Source organism: Carex rostrata, chromosome 12, assembly GCF_964058835.1.
Source record: "Carex rostrata chromosome 12, lpCarRost1.2, whole genome shotgun sequence".
Lineage (NCBI taxonomy): Eukaryota > Viridiplantae > Streptophyta > Magnoliopsida > Poales > Cyperaceae > Carex > Carex rostrata.
The window spans coordinates 2568019-2588772 of NC_135929.1; the positions used below are offsets into that span (position 1 = coordinate 2568019).

At 33.9% G+C, this 20754-nt stretch overlaps 1 protein-coding gene across 1 annotated transcript; it reads left to right on the plus strand.

The window, feature by feature from the left end:
• Positions 1-11938: 11938 nt before the first annotated feature.
• LOC144562573 (serine/threonine-protein kinase PBL34-like) lies at positions 11939-17103 on the plus strand. The gene is made up of 6 exons (XM_078311766.1): positions 11939-12681; positions 13687-14048; positions 14281-14416; positions 15224-15360; positions 15468-15591; positions 16341-17103. The coding sequence occupies exons 1-6, from the start codon at positions 12471-12473 to the stop codon at positions 16835-16837; spliced, it is 1467 nt and encodes a 488-aa protein (XP_078167892.1). The 5' UTR covers positions 11939-12470; the 3' UTR covers positions 16838-17103.
• The last annotated feature ends 3651 nt before the right edge of the window (positions 17104-20754 follow it).

Consider the following 20754-nt stretch of genomic DNA (forward strand, 5'->3'; position numbering starts at 1 on the left):
GGAGAACGACTGAATGCAAATTAATAAGGATTTATTTTATTTTAAAATAAAATATTATTTTCTACTAAAAAGGGAAAGAGTTAGGGAGATTTTTGAAAAATATGTAGCATCATAAAATTATTACGGTGTAAACATGGACATATTGCTTACAACATAGAAAAAAAAAATCCGATGCAAGGAATTTTTTCCCACTCGATGCACGAAAAAAATCTGGTGTAAAAAAAAAAATCAAAGAGCTGCTTACACCGTAGAAATGCTCTGGTGTAACTGTGTAAGTAATATTCTCAAGTTGACACTGTAATAATTAGTTGGTTTTACCTATTTTTTGAAAACCAATATATCTGATTCCTCACCTCTTCAGCATAAAATAATATTTTATTTCTAAGCAAAAATAAATCCTGAAAAAAATTCAGTGGAGATAAAATATTTCATTAAATAAAAATTGGAGATCAGGTAAAGGATGGTGAGAATGTAAATTTAATTATCTGAATTATAATAATTTAGAAAGCTGGCAATTCCAGTTCACTTCATAATAATTTCAAAAGACATAAATGTTAGATTAGATATGCATTCAAAGGAAAAATAATTGCATATTTAGTGTGTGTGTGACAGTCAAGCAAGGAAAATAAAAGTGGCTGAACCCACCAAGCTCTAAATAATTTAATAATACAACAACCAGCTTTAATGAGCATCGCATCAAACTATAGATGCCTGATTTATAGGCGGTTAATAATTAATTTGACATTTTTTCATCTCAGCCCATGCAAAATAAGAAACGATGGAAACGATGATCGATCAGCACTATTTTTATTTTATCTCAGAATGTGCATATTCATTTATGTAATTAATTAACAGAGAAGATCTTTTTTTTTTGTCAAATAATATTATCAATCTATTTTTATCCATGCATTTCATTTCGAATCTCAACTTGCGAGGCTCATTCAGTATATAAATATTTTTGCATTTTCATCAGTATAAAAATAACGTAATATCAAGGGTTCACTACAGCAGAACTATTTTACTGCGACCGGTATCAGCGACCGGTGTTTACGCCGGTCGCAGATTGTTATTTTTTTTCGAAAAAAAAAGAAAATCGGAAATCAACAGCGAATATGACTTTCAGCGACCATATCTGCGACCGGCGAAGACGCCGGTCGCTAAAAGTTTTTTTCGCCAAAAAAAAATAAGGCGCCAGCGTCGAAAATCGACGACAGAACCGCGCGCTCAAACCCTTCTCTCTCCGTCGACGACAGAACCCTAGCCCCTCGTTCTCTCGCACCAGCCCATCTCTCGCCAGCCACCGAAAATCGCCGCCGCCGCCCATTCTCTTACCTAAACCCTAAACTACATTCCGTTTCTCACTTCCTCTCCCCGTAAAACGAGCAGAAGGATCGGCGGTGCCAGACTGTCAGACCGTCGCCTCTGCCTGCGCGAAGAAGGATCGCCTGTGCCGCCTCTCTACTGTATCAAGGTAATTTTAATTTGATTTTGAGCGTATAGTATTTGATTTTGAGTATAATTCGGCTCTCAAGTTCTGATTTTGAGCGTATAGTATTACATGGTATTATTATTTTGATTCGGTGCCAGTTCAGTTCTTTTATTGGTATATTATTTTGATTTTGGGACAGTTGCGAGGCGAGGCTTTCTAGTTCCTTGAAACCAGCCGCTGTCCTGAGTTGTTCGTTGTGTGTTCAAGATTTCTCGGGTAATTATCTAAATCAAAACTTGTTATAAATTGGTTGTTGCGATTTGCTTATGTCCTTGCCGGGTTGTTGATTTTTCCGGAAGGCATTGATTGCTAAGCCCCTTTGTTGAGTGTTCTATGATGTTAATTACCCAAAATTTTGAGATTGATTTTGGTGCCGACATGGTACTGATTTCGTATATGGGCTGAGCCATATGATGTACTTGCACCTTTTGTTTGGTTTTTTGTTTTTTATTTGTGAGGGTTCCTATGATTTATGTGGTTGTTTGCTTAATGCTTTATTAATGTATTGTTTCTTAGCCACTATTATTTAAGATTGAATTTTGTGAGAACAAGGACTTTGTACCAGTACTAATTTAGGCTCTAAAGAGGTTTGGCAGGTTTATTAAAATCGGACATGTTTGGCAGTTTATTCCTTTTGTTTGGCAGGAAGATTAAAATCGGACATGTTCAAGGGTTTAGATGGTCGAATTGCTCAAATTGTGAGATTGATTTTGGTGCAGGGGCTTTGACGGGCTCTGTGAACATACTTGTTTACAAATAGCGCTTCGTAAGTTGTTTTTCATTCAATTAATATATTTTCATTCTTATTGAATATAATCGAACTAACCTTGATAATCTTTTTTTAAATGAAATTGTCTTTCAAATTCTTAACATGAGCAAACACAAGGGCGCGAACCCAGATGGAGCGATGAGCTGTTTCAGCCTACCCATACGAACAAGAAGACTGGGGAATACGTTAGTAGTAAGGCTAAAAATGCACAGGTAATAGTACTTTCGAATTGTTGTATAAAATATTATGGTTCATGTTGTACGTAACATTATTGTTATATTTTACAAAAATTGCAGCTAAAATATGAGAAAGCTATGAAGGACAAGTATGGAAAGGATAAAGAGACATGGCCCAGATACGACGCCGATCTGTGGTTCACTACGGGCGTTGATGATCAGAATGTCCACGGCGATAACTACGGTCTCGGTGCTCTAGGTAAAATAAATATTCTTTGAAATTTTAAATTTATTTTTAATTTTGTCAGATAATACTAATTATTTTACTTTTAATGTTTCAAGCAAGACGAGAGGCATGTTTCGCTCTGGTGGGTCTAGCAGTGCTCGGTCACACTCGTCACAGTCATATTTTTCTATGCCGCCATCGACGCATCTCACAGAAGAAGATATTGAGAGGATATCTTCCCGGATACTTGATAAGATGGAGGCTCGCATTGAGGCTCAAGTGGAGGCTCGGTTCAGAGCTCCGGTACGAAATTCAATATTTCAGTATGTTTTAATTGTGAAATGTAAACCCTAAATCATAATTATCTAAAATACCCTTTTACAACTTCACAGGGAGGTTCAGGCTCGCAGCCGGTCTCGATTCCCGCTCCTCAGGATGACGAGGATGATGACGAGGATGATGGCGACGATGGTACTGTTTAGTTTAGTTATTTATATCTTGTTCAGATGTTATCTTGACATTTAGATTATCTATTTATGGTACTTGATTAGATTATCTGTTTATGTTATGCGACATTTAGATTGATATATTACTTGACATTTCGATGTTTATGTTTGATCGATATATTATCAGTTTTTTGATATTTATGTTTATATCTATTTTTTATGTATCGATGTCTTGTATTATGTGTATGTATCAATGTTTATGTTGTATGTTGGTACGTGTTGTACCAATTATTAAATGGTGCAAATTTAAATAACAAAACAATCCTAAAAAACTGACAAAACGCTTTCTGCGACCGGTTTATTAGTTTCTGCGACCGTTATGTTGGTCGCTGAAACTATTTTCTGACGTCAACAAAAACAAGCAACGACCGGCTGACGTCATTCAGCGACCGTTTACGTCAGCAGAATAGCATCTGCGACCGGGGGATCAGCGACCGGTGTTGTGGTCTGTGACCGGAAATCCAGTCACAGAAAGTAATTTCTGCTGTAGTGGTTGCCAAAGCTATAAGTCATGCATTTTCATCTCAAAGTAATTTTTGCTGTAGTGGTTGCCAAAGCTATAAGTCATGCATTTTCATCTCAAATCTCTAAAAAGATAAATCTATTGTTGTTGTCTGAATCATCCAACAAAAGAAACGTGTGAATATATATTCAGTGTTTTTAAATACATCTGCATGGACCGTATATATGGTTTGTTATTGCACTTAAAATATCATGCAATTATATATATGTGGATTTTAATATGCAGCCCTATATGCAGACTATATATGCAGTTATGAGCGGATCTTAGTGCACTTCAAAAAGAAATAAGTCACCTCATGATTCTAATTTTTTTTAATTATGTATATTAAAATTTAATTGGATTTTCTTCTTCTTTAAGTTTTTATATACTTTAGCACCCCTTAAATAAAATTAAATATTTACTTGTAACCTAGTGATTAAAGTTAGTCGTTAGGTTGTGGAAGAACTTGGGCTCAAATTCCCCGTTCTTTATTATACATTTTTACATTTTTTTCTCGCCCTCGCGCTATCTATTTTTTTTAGTTCCACCCCTACATGCGGTCATGTAGACACATACTACATGCAGACTGCATATGCAGTCTGTGCAGACGCATAATACTACATGGGCATCACTATGTTGGTTTGTCATGACTTGTAACTGTATATTGAAATCTCATTTATAAAATATTGAATATAATAATGAGAAATTACTTAATAAAATATTATATGAACAATATTAACAATCGTCACAAATATAGTAACTATATTGAAATCTAACAGTGTAAAGAGTAGGGTTAAAATACACTATTAATTTTGTACTTATATTATGCTTCACATTCTTATCTCCGTTTTTGAAATTCGGGTAATTGATCCGACCTGCTCAACGTGATTTTCGTATTAAAATATGTTTGGAGGCCAAATTTTATATATTTTGAAATTCCTTTACTATTTTTTAGATAGATACAAAATCACTATCTTAAATGGTCCATATGAAAATAGTGATTTTGTACATATCTAAAAATATAGTAAACAAATTTCAAAAAAGTATTGGCCTTCAAAATATATTATAATACGAAGATCATGTTGAACCGTTCAGATTGACTTTTTGAAATTTTGAAAATAAAGATAAGAATATAGAACATGATTGGAACACAAAACCAATAATACATTTTAACCATACTCTAATGTAAATAGGTCGATAAAAATGACGACACTTATATCACGTCTATAGAAATGACGAGACTTATGCATATATCACGTCTATAAAAATTACAAGATTTGATACATCACTACAAGAAAGTAGACACTTTTTGCGAGGGAAAAAACGCACTTATGACGGCCGTCCGTTGCAAAAAAAAAAAACTGAACAATGAGGATAGTCCGTCGCAAAAAGTCACTTTTTATCCTTACGAAAAGTGTCTCATTCTTGTTATGCATGTTTTATCACTTTATCAAGTGATTAGGTTTGGTGCTTGTTCAATCATTTCTTCCGTGGCACGTAGAATTCACAATTCAATTAACGATTCGAAATTGGATGAACCGATCAATTTGTAGATCTCAGAATTTAGACGTAACTCATTGGATCTGCTGTAAATTTTGAAGGAGGATCGATCCTGCTCGTTGAATTTGTAATTGGTTATAACAAGATCAGAATGCAAAACCCGTTTAAAATTTGATAAATAATATTAATCTAATAAATTAAATACGTTTTGAGATGCTTCCAATATAGCTATATTATGTATATGCTGAGAGATTTAATTAATTGAGCTATGTTAGTATTTTCTATTTCTACATTGTAAAGACAATATATATGTTAATTGAGTAGAACTAGGGTGTTCTTTAAGTTGACCAAGTTTCTCGGTGAATTCAAGTCTAAAACCCATCGAATTTGCTTTAAATGACAAATCCGAATTGTTGAAACCCGCATACCTTAGAAATGACGTGTCTACGTGTGAAAATTTTAAACATTCAAATTAATTTAGTATAAAGTCAAGCTGTCAAAATTAGAAGGTTAATAAATTAATTTTAATACATTCATTTTTTTTGAAATTTTTTTACCACTTTGACTCTATGCAAAATTAATTTTAAAAATAAATGTTTTTACATGTAGACACATCACTCGTACGGTAGACGGGTTTCAACGGTTCAGATTCGTCGTTTGAAGCCGATTCGATAGATTTTAGACTTGAGTTCACCAAAAAACTTGATGATCTTAACAACACCCTAGTTCTCATGTTAATTTGCTATAAATAAATCGACTAAGACATTCCATATCTGATTCATAACATTTTAAAATATTTTAAGACAACGGATCTTCTGATTTTATTGGATATGGATATTCATCCGAATCTTGTAAAATCTCAATGGACTCAAATTTACGATATGCTAGAATATGATCAAAATTCAATCCATTGATCATTTACGAGTCTTAGGAAATCTTTTTGACATATGATCCACAAATTCAGTTGTTGCTTCAATATAAAAATGTGTAACAACCAGTGTTCTAAATAGTTAGTTATAGCGGTTTTGGATCTAAAAAACTAAGTTACAGAGTAAAATTGTGCCAATTGAGATACGACCGCTATAGCGGTCCGCTATGCTACATGGACTTATTATTATTATTTTACAATTTAAATGAACTTTAAAGTCCAAACCAAAATTAAATTACATGAGCTCTTTTTTTTTAATTTAAGAAGCTATATCAATAAATTTGAACATTGTGCGTTGGACTGCATCAATTAAATTATTTGTATCATGCATTGTTCGTTGGGCTCTTCAGAAATTAAAACAAATTCTAGTCCTGAGATAATATTTGAACTTCTTAATCAATTTGGCGTTTTTTATGGGACTTTAGATAATGTTTATTATTAGTAGAAATATAAAATATATTTTTTGAAAAGAAAAAAAAAAACGCTATGTATAATAGCTTTCGCTATAGCTGCGCTATTTGCTAAAGGTTTTTTTTTGTCTCGCCGCTATGTCGCTATAAACGCTATTTAGAACCTTGGTAAGAACTGTATTGAACAAAAATGAATCTAGCAATACCGTGAAAATAATTTAAAGCATCGGATATATTCAATATTGAGCAGGAATAAAAACCGCGGGCTCAATGTCGTGGTACGTACCGAGATGGGCGGATTCAAGATTTTCATCAGAGGAGGGCAAAAAAGTAACGAATCGAATTCAAACCTATTAGCCAATTAGATACTAAATAAAATACAATGCTATAGCTTGTTATTTCTAGTTCTCTCACTTCTAATCTAATTACTAATCCGAATCAAAAAAGTTATACTAATTTTAACTCTAAATTTAATTCAAATTACATATCTCCATGAAATTTCAAAATCCCAAAATAGCAGTTGCCCCAGTGAATCATATCCTTAACCCTTTAATTAAAATTAATTGAGCAAGAATTGTAACTTCAATATAGATGTTGAATTGTCTAATCTCTCTATAAAGAGACGCATAATAGATTAAAAAAAATGAATGACCGAGTTAACATAATACTAATTAAGATTTAATGACGTGCATCGTTTAACTTGTAAATAAGAGTTAGGCTGGGGTGCTATGGATAGCATAGTGGCCTCCCGTGCTACGGCTCAATATTCAAGTTTTCAAAATCCAAACGGTCGATCCGAACCGTTTATCTTATTCTCCATATTAATATCTGCTTGGAGACCAAATTTTATAATTTTATGAATTTTTTTTACTATTTATTAAGTATTTTACAAAATTGTTGATCCAACGGTGGCTGCACAAAACAGTAAAACCGTTGGATTAGCGATTTTCAAAGTGGCTTAATAAATAGTAAAAAAATTCAGAAAATTATAAAATTTGGTCTCCAAGCAGATATTAATATGGAGAATAAGATGAACGGTTCGGATCGACCGTTTGGATTTTGAAAACTCGAATATTGAGCCGTAGCATAGAGGCCACTATGCTATCCATAGCACCCCAGCCTAACTCTGTAAATAGTATTAATCAAGCATATGCTGAACAAGTATCCTAATTTTTTTTTCTATTAGGAATACAAATTTATTCTAGCTATGAAAAAAAATTCATCAAGCATATAATGCAAAAAAAAAAAAAAAAAAAAAAAAAATTGCCAAATTATCCGTGAAAAATTTGCTAAAGATTTAGTAAAAGATTTGCTAGAAAATCGTAACAGAAACTCATGCAATTATTAGCCTGGTCTGAGAAGAAATTCAATTCGATTTCAGAGAGTTATAAGGGTAGATTTGTAGAAGTAACAAATAATTAAAGTCATGTAAAAAAAAAAACAAATAATTAAAGACTGTTGTATACGGCTACCCGGTCAGAATACAAATATAAAATTTTAAGTTAAAAAAATAGAGCATTTATGTACATTCGGAAACACCGCATACTCCGACCGTACAAGTGTAACGGACGACTTTTCTGTCTCTGTCAGCGAATCTACAATCCTTTGTCTATTTGATTGTTTAGAATTTTAAGTCAGAAGAACAAACTACACAATTGATAGCTTTTTAAAACTATTTTTTTTGTCATGATATGAAATCATAAAATTGAGATTAAGAGAGTTGGATGAATAAGTGTCATGTCATTTCATTCTGTGAAGGAGATTAACAATAATTTTTAAAAGATATTAATGTAAAGAAAAAAAATTTACGAAGAGATAAAGTCCTTTCTTCTATGCCTTCTTTTATCTCTGGTTATAGTTTAGTTTGTAATGATATATGTAAACTAATACAGCAGTCTGCATCTACCGTGCGCAAATTTTTTAGTTTTGAAATTTGGACATAATTTTATTTCTCTCTTTCACTTCTTTTTTTCAATTTATTAGATGAAAAAATGTTAATAGTCTCAAATAGTTTAAACCAACAATAATTGTTGCACATATGATTTTCATTTTTAGAAATTTGTTTTATTTGTTCCTTTTGCATGAGCTTGGTCCATTTTAAGGTCCTTAAAATAAATCGAAATCTCAAAAGATTATACACAGTTCTTGCTTATGAAATTTTCTTAGAAAATAAATTATAAACAAACTATATATATAAGGTTCAAATTTATTCCCAGTCACTTGTATTATTGTACAGTTGATTCTACCGAATATTCTAGGGGATCCATACCATGACCCCACAGACTCTCGTACGCTGCTCCAATGGATACACCGTCCTTTCCGAAACGAACGGTCGTGATTTGTAACGCATATTAAAAATTATGCGTGTACGGTGTACTCGTGTTAGTGGGCCTTTGCGAGCTCCCTCGGTCTGAGTGTGTATCCTCTGAGATATGTCAACTTTTGCGTGACCGACGTGTCCGGTGCCTATTCGGGGTGATGTAGGGGGTCAGTATTACGTGTGCTTTGAGATTCGTGTAGAACGTATTTAAACGGTTGGGAATTTCCATAAAGTCACGCAAAGTTTGAGATATCTCAGAGGAAACCAATTCCTCGGTCCTTGCTAAAAGTTCCTCCTGCCCGAACTTTCACACTTTCCTTTTTACCGAAAAAAAATTATGAATTTCACGCTTTCTTTTGTGGCGCCGTTTTTTGCACTTGTCATTTCTACTGAGATCTACATATATCAAACGTGTCAATGCACTGTTGGTTTTTATTTGTGGAAAGGTTATCATAATAAAAAAAAACTATTATTTGACAGATAATTACCCTTAGACCTTGTTTCAGTTAGTTTTTTCAAGTATTCCTTTCAAATATTTTTTAAAATTATTGCACTTGTTAAGAAAATGATGCGCACCGATTATCAATTATTTTTAGTGTCACATCGTCATCAATGACCAAATGGTGCACCGTTTGCATCATGCCAAGAGGCGGAATCAGATTTCCTGTCCCCAGAGTCACTGCAGGGTGGGCCCGGTTACTGTTAAAGGGTTTAGGGTTAAAATAATTTTGGGTTTAGAATTAAATGGGGGCCCACTCTGCAGTGACTCTGGGGGCAGGAATTTCCTGCCCCCAAGTGGGCAGACGATTCGGTTCCCCAAGAGGCGAATGAATTATCTTTGAAATTTTTAGTAAGATTTAGGAATCTTAAATCAATGTGAATATGTTGTATTTCAAACTCAAATGAGGCGATTGATGTTTAATTCATCTATGACGTATTAAATCAATGTGAGTTAAACATTGATAAAAATAAATGTTTGTTAAAAATGCTGAATTATAAAATCATACGATTTTATAAATCAATTTTACATGTAGTAAGTTTAGAAATAAATAAAAATAAATATATATTTTGAAATGTTTAAACTCTCTTTAATAGAGGATAACATAGTAAGGTGCATAATAATATTTATAGAGCGATCGCAGAAGAGTTGTGTTATCTTTAGAATTTACATTACATTTCAGACGCGTTAAACGCACTTTAAGGTAAAAATACAGCAGAGAAAAAACATTGAAAAATCTATTTATACCATCTTTAAAGAAATTATAAACCAAATAACCACAATTATTTCTGAGTAATTACATTTTCACCACATCCTCAGTTTGAAGCTGCAGACAGATTGTGGGTGTCCACAGTTTCAAAATGATGACATAAATTGATTATACAGTTCTCAGTTTGAAATATCAAAAAGCTATTTTCAGTTTGAAACTAAGAATGCAGTGAAAATGAAAATACTCAGAAATTATTGTTGTTTAGTTTATTTTTTTAAATGGTATAAATAAAAATTTCGGTAAAAACATAAAGACTCTGATCAAGATAAACAAGAAAAGAGAATCAAATACTGGAGAGATGTATAAAATCTCTGTAAAATATATATTATAAATTAATGCTATTTAGCACGGTTTTAATGAAGTGAGTGGGGATAAATTGATCAGATTTGTCACTTTCCACATAAATTTTATTTTTCAAGAATGTTAAATAAATATCACCTTAAGTTCGTTCAAATTACCACTAATAAAAATCGTAGGATGTTACGGATGTATCGTGATAATCTTTATGCAACCATTTATGATGCTGTAATTTTATATTGATTTTTTTTTTTTCAAATATTGCATTGGAATTAATTTTTTTTTTTATTGATCAATAAATTATGATCTCATTGGATAATTACTAAATATTATGCAGGAGCCATTTTAACATATTAATATTTAGGAAAGTAAAAAAACTTAATAAAATCGAGTGAAGTAATTTAAAAAGATCATATAACGGAGCTAACACTTTTTGGTGGAAAAAGTTTTGGAGAGATTTACTAAATCTCTATAAAATATATCTAAAATTCGTGCTATTTAATAAAGTTTAATGAAGTGGGTCAATTGAACTTACTGTGCAGGACACAAATTTATATTTCTAAAGTGTTAGAAAAATATTATTTTTAGGGCTTGTTCGGCATTTTTATTATTTCTGTGAGAAAATAAAAATTCAGTTCAACTGAATTTTTTTTTCCCCACATAACAGTAAAAATCAGTTCAATTTCTGTGCCCATGTTCAATTTCTGTGCCCATGTTGTGATCTTACACGAATTTTCTCAGACATTGCATTGAAATTTTTAAATTTTTATACGAATCAATAAATTCTGACCTTGTCGGATAATTATCAAAATTTCGTACTTTTTTACTAACTTGCAAGTTCTATAATAACAACATATATTTTTTTATGAAAACAAAAACTAAACAATATCGAGTGAAATAATCTTTAAAAAAACATACGACGGAGCTAACACTTTTCGGTGGAAACAATTTTGGAGAGATTTATTTTTTAAATATCTGTAATATATATAAGGCATGCTACTTAATATAATATTAATAAAGTCGGTCAAATGACACCACTGTGCATTTAATAGTTACATGATCACACAAATTCATATTTTCAAAATGTCGGAAAAATACAACCTCTACATTGTTCAATTTACACCGTTGTAAAAGAAGAGATTTATAAGATTTATTGTGACAATGTTCGTGCAGCCCTTCACAATGTCATGATCTTACATCGAACTTTTCTCAAACTTTGCATCGAATTTTTTTTTTTTAAATATTTTACAAATTTCATATTTGTTACCAGCTGGCAAGTTCCATATTAAGAACGTATCAATTTTTTTATGGAAGTAATAACTTAATAATATCAAGTGAATAATTAAAAAAAGTTCATTGAATAAAAATAATGCACAAGGAGCTGTTCAATAAAGTTCAAAAAGTTCAAGGTTCCTTTCTTTAACAATTAAATTTCCATATTCGATCAGCTCAAAAGCATTTTCTATACTCGAAGAAATCGATGCCACGTCAGCCATTTGTGAGAATTCAGTGGGAATAAAACCTCCGCCTGTAGATAAATCTGACCTGCCCAACCTGCCCGTGCCTTTTCTCTTCCTCTTCTCCATCCCCACACTCTTCGTCTGTCTCGCTTTTTCTCTCTCCGTATTATTCTCACGCCCCTTTTCCCCCTTAAACCCACCAGCAATGCTAGGCGGCGCTGCCTCTATCACCGGCAGCTGGGTCCCAGGTTATACCCTCACTTTACCCCAACCCTAGTCCGTACAACTGGGCCCACCTTCAATTCCACCCCCCAAGAAAAAAGTTCTCTTTTTGAGTCGATAATCTGGGGATTTTGATCCTTCGGAGAGAAATCTCGATCGCTCTTCAAAGTCGCATACTCCACTCGATTTAGTTCAGATTCTTCACTGCCTGGGCAACGCAAAAGGTCGAGGCTTTCAAATTTCGGTGTAAAGTTTGAGTCTTGAGTTCAGATTCGGCGGTGGATTTGCAGAATTATGTGCTTTGAATTTGAATCTGGCGTGGCGATTATCCCAAGTAGCTCGCGCTGTTTGTAGTCATTTCTGTTTGAAATCTTCGTGAGTTTCTTTTGCTAAGAGGATGGGATTAGGTCAAGAGGAGTTGCAAATTGGGGCGTGGGACGGGGCAGGGAAAACGAAGGAAAGCACAGGAAAGAAGAACAAAACTGTCAAAAAAGTGGAGGAGAGAGAAGAACAGCCTGGCTGCTGGATTAGGTTTCCATTGATGGGAAGTTGCATGTCATCTAGATCCAAGGTCGATACTTCGATCAGCAGTGCAAGCACTCGATGTGGTGAGTTTAACCGTTGTTATTTTTCGTGTTATCTGGCTAGATTTCAGTTTAAAAGAAAATCAGGTCTGTTCAATTTTGGAGAGTAGGCTGTTTCATGGTAATTTGTAGATTACTTCGTTAATTTATGATAACAGAGCATTTTTGGAACTTTTTTCAGTCATTTAATGCTTTAATTGGTAGGTTCATTCTCATCTCAAAATTCATGCTTTGAAAATTCAGAGAATTATATTTGATAGGTAATTTGGTAGGAATTCTGGAATAGTTTTAAGGAAGATAAAAGACGGTGATTGATTGGGACAAAGATGACTGGATGGGAGTATTATTGTTAGTAATTGCATACACCATGCCGCCCCACGTGATATATTTAAATCAAAAGTAGTTAGTTTTTTTCTTAAAGGTTATAATGTCTCTTCTCCATGTTCTAATCTGGTGCAGAATTTATTGGATTTGATATTTTGTACTTTTTGATAGTTTAAATTACCTTATGCTGAATTGAACATGGATTTGTATGGTGGGACCCGACTTGGGCTGCTAGAAATAGGTAAGGTAGCACACCTACAACATGTTTCAGTCTTTGTGTTCTCTTTTTATAGTGTAGAATACATGAGGATTGTAAAATTTGATCAAATAAGTTTCTATTAGACTAAAAACTGTTGTCTTAATTTTAAGTATCATTTTCTTTCCCTTGAAATTATTAAATTTGTCCTAGGTTCAGGAGAAGGAATTAGGGGGAGGAGTGTTATTTTTTAATGGGATAGTCTTTTTTATGCAACTAATTTTTACTGAGCAGGAATTTGGGATGAAAGGCTTAGGTTAACCTAATGACATCATCTTCACAAACTTGACTATCAAACTCCGAGAGAGCTTCACAATTGTGTTTCTGTTTAGCAACTGATTCTGAAAATTTTATATATTCTCTGTTGGGGGATCCAATATTGATTGTGATGATATATTCTGAAAACTTTTGTTGTATTTGACAATAACTTATTTGTTGCCGTCTTCCAGAAAGCAAATCGATAAATGAAGGGAGCAGTCATGAGGCTCGTGATTCAGCAGCCAAACAGGGACTAATGGTGGTTTCGGGCTCAACCACAACCACCACCAGCAACACTGACAGCATCTCCTCTTCCAAAGTCGGTGAGGAACTCAAGGTTGCCTCTCAGCTGCGTAAGTTCACATTCCAGGAACTCAAGTCGGCGACGCGTAACTTTAGACCAGAGAGTCTTCTTGGAGAAGGCGGCTTCGGCTGTGTATTCAAGGGTTGGATTGAAGAGAATGGGACTGCTCCAGTCAAACCAGGAACGGGTCTCACTGTCGCAGTCAAAACCCTCAACCATGATGGGCTTCAAGGCCACAAGGAGTGGGTGGTATGTTTTTAGGGTTCTTTTTATACTAAAAATTAGGAAAACAACCAAAACACATGTGAAAAGAGGAAGAATTGTACTTCAGGTGTTCCTTTTATTTTTATAAGGGATTTTGACAGGGGTTGTGGGTTGGAGATCTCTTTTTTTTTCATACTTGATAGCATTTAGGGGTTGTAGTTTTTGTTCTTAGTTACCATAGATGTACTCATGAAATTTGTTTTGAATGTGTATGTAGGCGGAAGTGAATTTCTTGGGAAACCTGCTGCATCAAAATTTGGTGAAGCTTATTGGATATTGCATTGAGGATGACCAAAGGCTGTTGGTGTACGAGTTCATGCCTCGTGGCAGCTTAGAAAATCACCTTTTTAGAAGTACGTACTTTCTCTCTCTCTCTCTCTCTCCATTAAAAGTCTACTAACTGTAAATTGTCTACTTAGAATTTGGACTAGCTTCATGCGTGTTCAACAAAGTAGCGTCGAAATATATTTTTGCGAATTGGGAACATGTTTTATGCACCTCCTTAAGTGTTATTTTATATTACACCTTTCCTTGTTTCTTCAAAACTATCATACTTCTAATTTCATATTTACACCTCTATCTCTCATGTATACTTTGCACACTTAGTGAAGCCATTAAAACTTCGTGCTAGTTATAAACACCTCTACTCTAGAAGTTGGAGTAGTTTCATGGGTGGTGCCCCAGAAGGATGTGTCGAAGTAAATTTTTGCAAAATGTGAAATATCATGTAAGCACTTGCTTAGTGCAAATTTCATACCTACACCCCTTCTGTTTTCTTCAAAACAGTTACGCTTCTAATTAGTTACTCAGTGTGTAAATAATAAAATGAAGCAGGTTTAAAATTTGAAGTGAAATGAGGAACTAAAGGGGTGTATAACATATACTGGGGTACATGATATTTCTCAGTATTCATGAATATAACATTTTGCAGGGTTCCATGTGTATTTCCTCCTTGCAATCTGTAGCACAACTTTTGTTTGGTATCATTCATTATTTATACAACTCTTTGTGTCATCAAATCTAAAGAACATATTTGTCTATTCTCCTTTATAGAGAAAAATACATATTTTTTTTTCTATGAATTTTTACATTAATACTTCACTTGCATTATGTTTAAGATAATATTCTGAAAGTTGAATGCACGATTTTGTATAAAACAGGGTCCCTGCCTCTACCTTGGGGAATTCGAATGAAAATTGCACTAGGTGCAGCCAAAGGTTTAGCATTCCTCCATGAAGAAGCTGAGAGGCCAGTTATATATCGTGACTTCAAGACTTCTAATATTCTCCTGGACACGGTATAGGCATTTAAAACTTGCAGCATTTATCATTATTTTTGTGTCCATACTTGATTTTTTTTTTTTCTTGTTTCCATGCTTGATTATTTTTCCTGTTACCATTGAAGGATTATAATGCCAAGCTATCAGATTTTGGTCTTGCTAAAGATGGTCCCGAGGGGGATAAAACTCATGTTTCGACGCGTGTCATGGGCACTTATGGGTATGCTGCTCCAGAGTATGTTATGACTGGTACGACTTCCGCTATTTCTTTCATTTATTTATCGTTAAGATAGAGATATTGGTGCCTGACTTATTTACAACTGGTATCAAGTTTGTCAAAATGGAAAAATCAAAGCCGTCTATGTGTTCTCCACTTCTTAGATAAGTAGGGTATAAAGTTTGAAATAATTGGAGGATCCATTTATGGCAGTAAAGCTGAATTATTGAATATTGAAATCACTGATAGATGATTAAACTATTTTAAATTGCACCAAGTTTGTTATACGTCCCATCTAAATGGTGTGGGACACATCTAGATGTTTAGGTTGAGTTTGGACTTCAGTAGCCACAGTTGTGAAGTAGGATTTTAATACACCCCATCCCTCATTAATTATATTTAAAGTACTAAACAGATGACAAGTTTTGTTACATTTGTCTGGCCACTTTGTTTGTCTTGTGGCTTCCATTTCACATAACTTGAACACATGAAAATTGTCATGGACCCTGGAAATTAAAAAAATTACCAATATGGCCCTAGCAGAGCACACTTCCTATACCTCTCTTTTCCTTCTAAATATGCTCAACCTAGGTGTGACTATTAGGTATAAACCAGATGTTATAGTGTTATCAGCTGAGCAACCGCTATGTATATTTCTGAAGAGATTGGGGGAGGGTAATTGTGTGCATATGTTTTTTTATGTTTTCCTGGGGCTTTCTGAAATTTTACTCTTTGTATATAATATCCTTGTTTTTAACTATATTCTGACCTTTCTCTTTAGGCCACCTCACATCAAAGAGCGATGTGTACAGCTTTGGTGTGGTACTACTGGAGATGATGACAGGACGGCGATCAATGGACAAGAACCGGCCCAATGGAGAGCACAACCTGGTTGAGTGGGCCCGCCCACACCTAGGTGAGCGACGTCGGTTCTACCGCCTGATCGACCCCCGACTTGAAGGGAACTTCTCGATCAAAGGTGCCCAGAAGGCTGCTCAGCTGGCGCATGCCTGTCTCAGCCGTGACCCCAAAGCCAGACCTCTTATGAGCCAGGTAGTAGAGGCTCTAAAACCTTTACTTAACTTGAAAGACATGGCCTCCAGTTCATACTTCTTTCAGTCCATGCAAGCTGAGCGTGCGGCAAGCTTCAATGGGCTGAAGAGCCAGAATTCTCTCACTAGAAATGGACACCACCTCCCTATGAGAAGCCTGTCAAACGGGCCCCTTGCCTCACCATACCGTCACTCACCGAAACCTAATGTGAAATCTGCACCTTGACCTGTTTTCTATGAGAGAAAGCCGGTGTCTGATCAAATGTAACTGTTTGAAAAGGATAGTGCTGATTGTTGGTTGGGTACTTGGATCCACCTCCCCCCACCCCCACCTCTACCCCGCCCTTTTTTTTTCCCCTTTTTAATCTTCTTCTGTTGGTAAGAAAGGTAAATTTTTAGTGTTAAAGTTATAGTAGAATCTTGATTTGACCGGGTGTAATTGACTGTTCTGCTGTTGTGAATGGTTCTTGCTTTAGTCTTGGGGGTTTTGCATTCACTATTTCTCTCATCTTATTTTTTTTATATTTTTTTTATATTTTGCTTTGTGTAATTAATTTTTGATGTCATGTGTTAAGAATTGCCGTGTGCAGTTCTAGAACAACAGTCTTATCAAGACAGAATCATAGGTAGCAAGAAATGCAATTCTATAAAGGTTTCTTATTATGCGTAATCAACGGCTCATAGTTGTTGGAGAAGATGAGGTCACAATCAAGTTAGATCATGCACTCAAGTCTAAGCTGTGCATGTGATATGCATTACTAAAAATTTGCAACCTATGCTCTTCTGGCATCACATAATCCATCCTCTATAAAAATCCTCTTCTAAATGAGGCAGGGAATATTTGCACCTACCATGCTAACAAGGTCCTGCTAAGAGCAAACTGAATTTATTTATCATATTAATAATTTAGTAATTTTTAACATCAATTTCAGAATATTTTATTCTGATATGGAAAAATAATTAATTTTTAAGATTAATAATTTTATAATTACTATTTTTCTTCTGTGAAACTAGTAATTACAAAGTCTTAGGAGACATTATTGTAACTTTTTACAAGATTAAATAGTTTACATAGTCTTAGGTGATATTCTTACAATTGGTTTTCTATAAAGTTTACATACCAAGATGGATCTGATAGAGCATCTATATCCGTGAAACTCTTGAAGTTTCTAAATAACTGTTAACTAATTTTAAGAAATTTTGTCTCTGAAAGTTTCTTGATGTGGTATATTACAATACAAGTAATAAATCCTAATTTACGCTCAATTCGGTTGCAAGTGTACAACCTTGTCAAGTAGTACTTAGGGATCGTCTCCACAGGGACAAGTTGGAATATTAATTCTAACCTAACAATTTAATTTAGTAAAAGAAAGTAAAAAGGTTTTTGTTTGTTCAAAGGTTGGTTTGGTTTTGATTAAAATGAATTAAACCAAAGTCTTAAAGCAAAATCTGAGTTTTTAACAAGTATGAGAAATTAGGGTTTCTTAGGGTTCCTATCCACTAGTGTTATGACTAATTGGTTTATTAAATTTGTTCTTTTAGTTATGAAGGCACAGTTGGGTGTTGTAGGTACAAAGGGATATCTCTATATTAATACCATATTTAAATTAGAATAAACGTCACCTCTCGGTACTTGGCTACTCTAATCTAAAATCATTAAGTTCTTACTGTCCCAATTGATCTAGAAAACTATCTTTCACCTCTCGGTACTTGGCACAATTTTCTAAACTATTGGGTGAAGCCCGTATAAGACAAGCGTCACCTCTCGGTACTTAGCCTATCAAATACTCTATTCCTTATGGTCTGGACCTAATATTCAATTTCTCAATTGTAAATACCAAATCCTAGGGTTTCATGCAATTTCGATTAAGTCCTCACAATCAATTAAAATAAAGAATAGATCATAACAAAGAACAAGAATATATAAAATAAAACCAACTAAATCGTAACAAAAGTTTCAAGTACAACCCTAATCAACCCTAGAAAAGCCCTTAGCCAGCCATGGCTAAGATACAAATCAAATCAAAAGAATAAAAGAGTTCCAAAGGAAAGAAAACAATAAAACCGGTTGATCGATTTTTGCTCTCTCCTCCTTCTTCTCTCTTCTTGCTTTCCTCTTTGCTTTTCCTTGTTTAAAACTAGAAATTCTGCCTAAAAAAAACGTGTTCAATCTGTTCTACAAGTTCCCTTTTTATACCCCCTCTAAAACCTAGAAATAACCAACCAAAAATAGCAAATTCGGGCTCTGAACCGACCTAATTGCGGGCCGCAATACATTCATTGTGGGCCGCAGTGCATGGAGGCAGTTAACAGACTGCGTAGAAAAATCTGGAGAGGTCATTGCGGGCCGCAATAAAGTTCCTGCGGGCCGCAAGAAAGGTGCAGAAATGAAAACTTTGACTTGTTTGGTTGCAGGCCGCAATGAATGTTGGTAGAAGCTCCAATCTTCGTGCTAACTCACCCGTTTTGCTTCATTAAGCTCCAAACACTTGATTACCTGTAAAACAAACATAACTAGGGCAGTAACTTGAACTTTTGGACACTTCTAACCTAATTAAACCTAATTTAATCAAAACTTGGCTTAATTTACATAACAAACCCTAGGTTTCAATAGATACAATTTCGGCTTATCATTTCTAAACCTCCACATCTCTGAAACTAAAATTAGAGTTTCTTAATTGCCACATCAGCAAATAAATTACAAGAGAAAAGAATTTCAGCAAATTATTTGACCACATCAGAGTTTATAAACAGTTTCTTATTAAGAAACTTTGGAGCAAAGTTGCTAAATAAGAAACCCATCTGCATCCTTGAAATTGGTTTAGAAACTGCCACATCAGATTAGAAACTCAAAGAGTTTCAGGGATGAAGATGCTCTAAGACGCTTATCTGTAGTTTAAATATTTAGTTATTACCCTACAAATTACCGAAACTTTTGTTGATGAGAAATAAAAAAATAAATAATAAAAATGGTAATGGTAATGTAGGAATTTAAAAAATGGGAAGGCCATTCCATTTTTAAAACTCCTACAATATCTTTCTCATTTTTAATTATTATTATTATTTTATTTCCTACCAATAAATTTTTCAGTAAATTATGTTTCTTTCACTTAATTTGGTTGAAAAGAAGCTTTTTTTCTTGCTGAGATGTACACAGTACAACTTTAATAAAATAAAAAAAACCATTAAATCACGCCTAGTTGGTTAGAAATTATGCAACAGAATTCACGGTCCCGACTTATGATGGAGATGAACGGTTCTGATTGCATCCATTTTTTTTTCTACTTTCACACAATAGAAGATAATTATCATGAAAAATATTGGGCTCACGAAGCTTGCTCAGCCCTTTATAAGAACTATATTAAGAAAGCTGATATAGATAGGTATCCGATTTTTTTATTTTTATCCAAAAATTAAATTGAATTTCAAAAATCAACCGAACCGCATTTCAAATTTTAAAAGTACCCAAACCGCTAAACGGTTAACCGGACCCTAGGTTCGGTTAACGGTTTAGCGGACCAAGGGTTCGGTTAACCGTTTAGCGAACCCTTGGTTCGGTTAACCGTTTAGCGGACCAAGGGTTTGGGTTCGGTTAACGGTTAACCGGATTCGTTGGTTCGCTGAACCGTTAACCGAACCCATTTTTTTTTTTTTTTACTTTTTTTTAAAACAGAAAATTTTCAATTTTTTTTTTCTATTGAAAATATACATGGAAATTCGTATTTAGATTTATCAAATTTACACCAAAAATTTTTGTAAATCAAATATGAAATTTAAAATTATAGAAAAATACACATACACATACACATATACATATACATAAATAATATACAGTTACCAATTTTTTTTACTTTTTTTTTACTTTTTTTTACTTTTTTTGAAATATACAGTTACTAATTTAAACTGAGAAATTCATTTTGGACGAATTTTGGATTAATCCGAGAGTAAATTTTTTTTTGGGATTAATTACTAATTTTAATCGGAGAATTATTAATTTTATTTAATTCTTTGGTTCGTATAAATTTTGAGAATTATTATTCTTGAATCAATTCATAATTATTCTCTATTATTAAAATTTATGGGAGATGCAAAAGTTGGAGACCTTTAACCTCCCAAGAGGCCTCACATGCGCATCTCTATTTT

Bases quoted from the DNA above. Each gene is read 5' to 3' on its own strand.
- LOC144562573 (XM_078311766.1), top strand. From the start codon at position 12,471: ATGGGATTAGGTCAAGAGGAGTTGCAAATTGGGGCGTGGGACGGGGCA. The intron at 15,361-15,467 runs GTATAGGCATTT...TTACCATTGAAG, and splicing joins CTAATATTCTCCTGGACACG to GATTATAATGCCAAGCTATC. The intron at 15,592-16,340 runs GTACGACTTCCG...CTTTCTCTTTAG, and splicing joins TCCAGAGTATGTTATGACTG to GCCACCTCACATCAAAGAGC.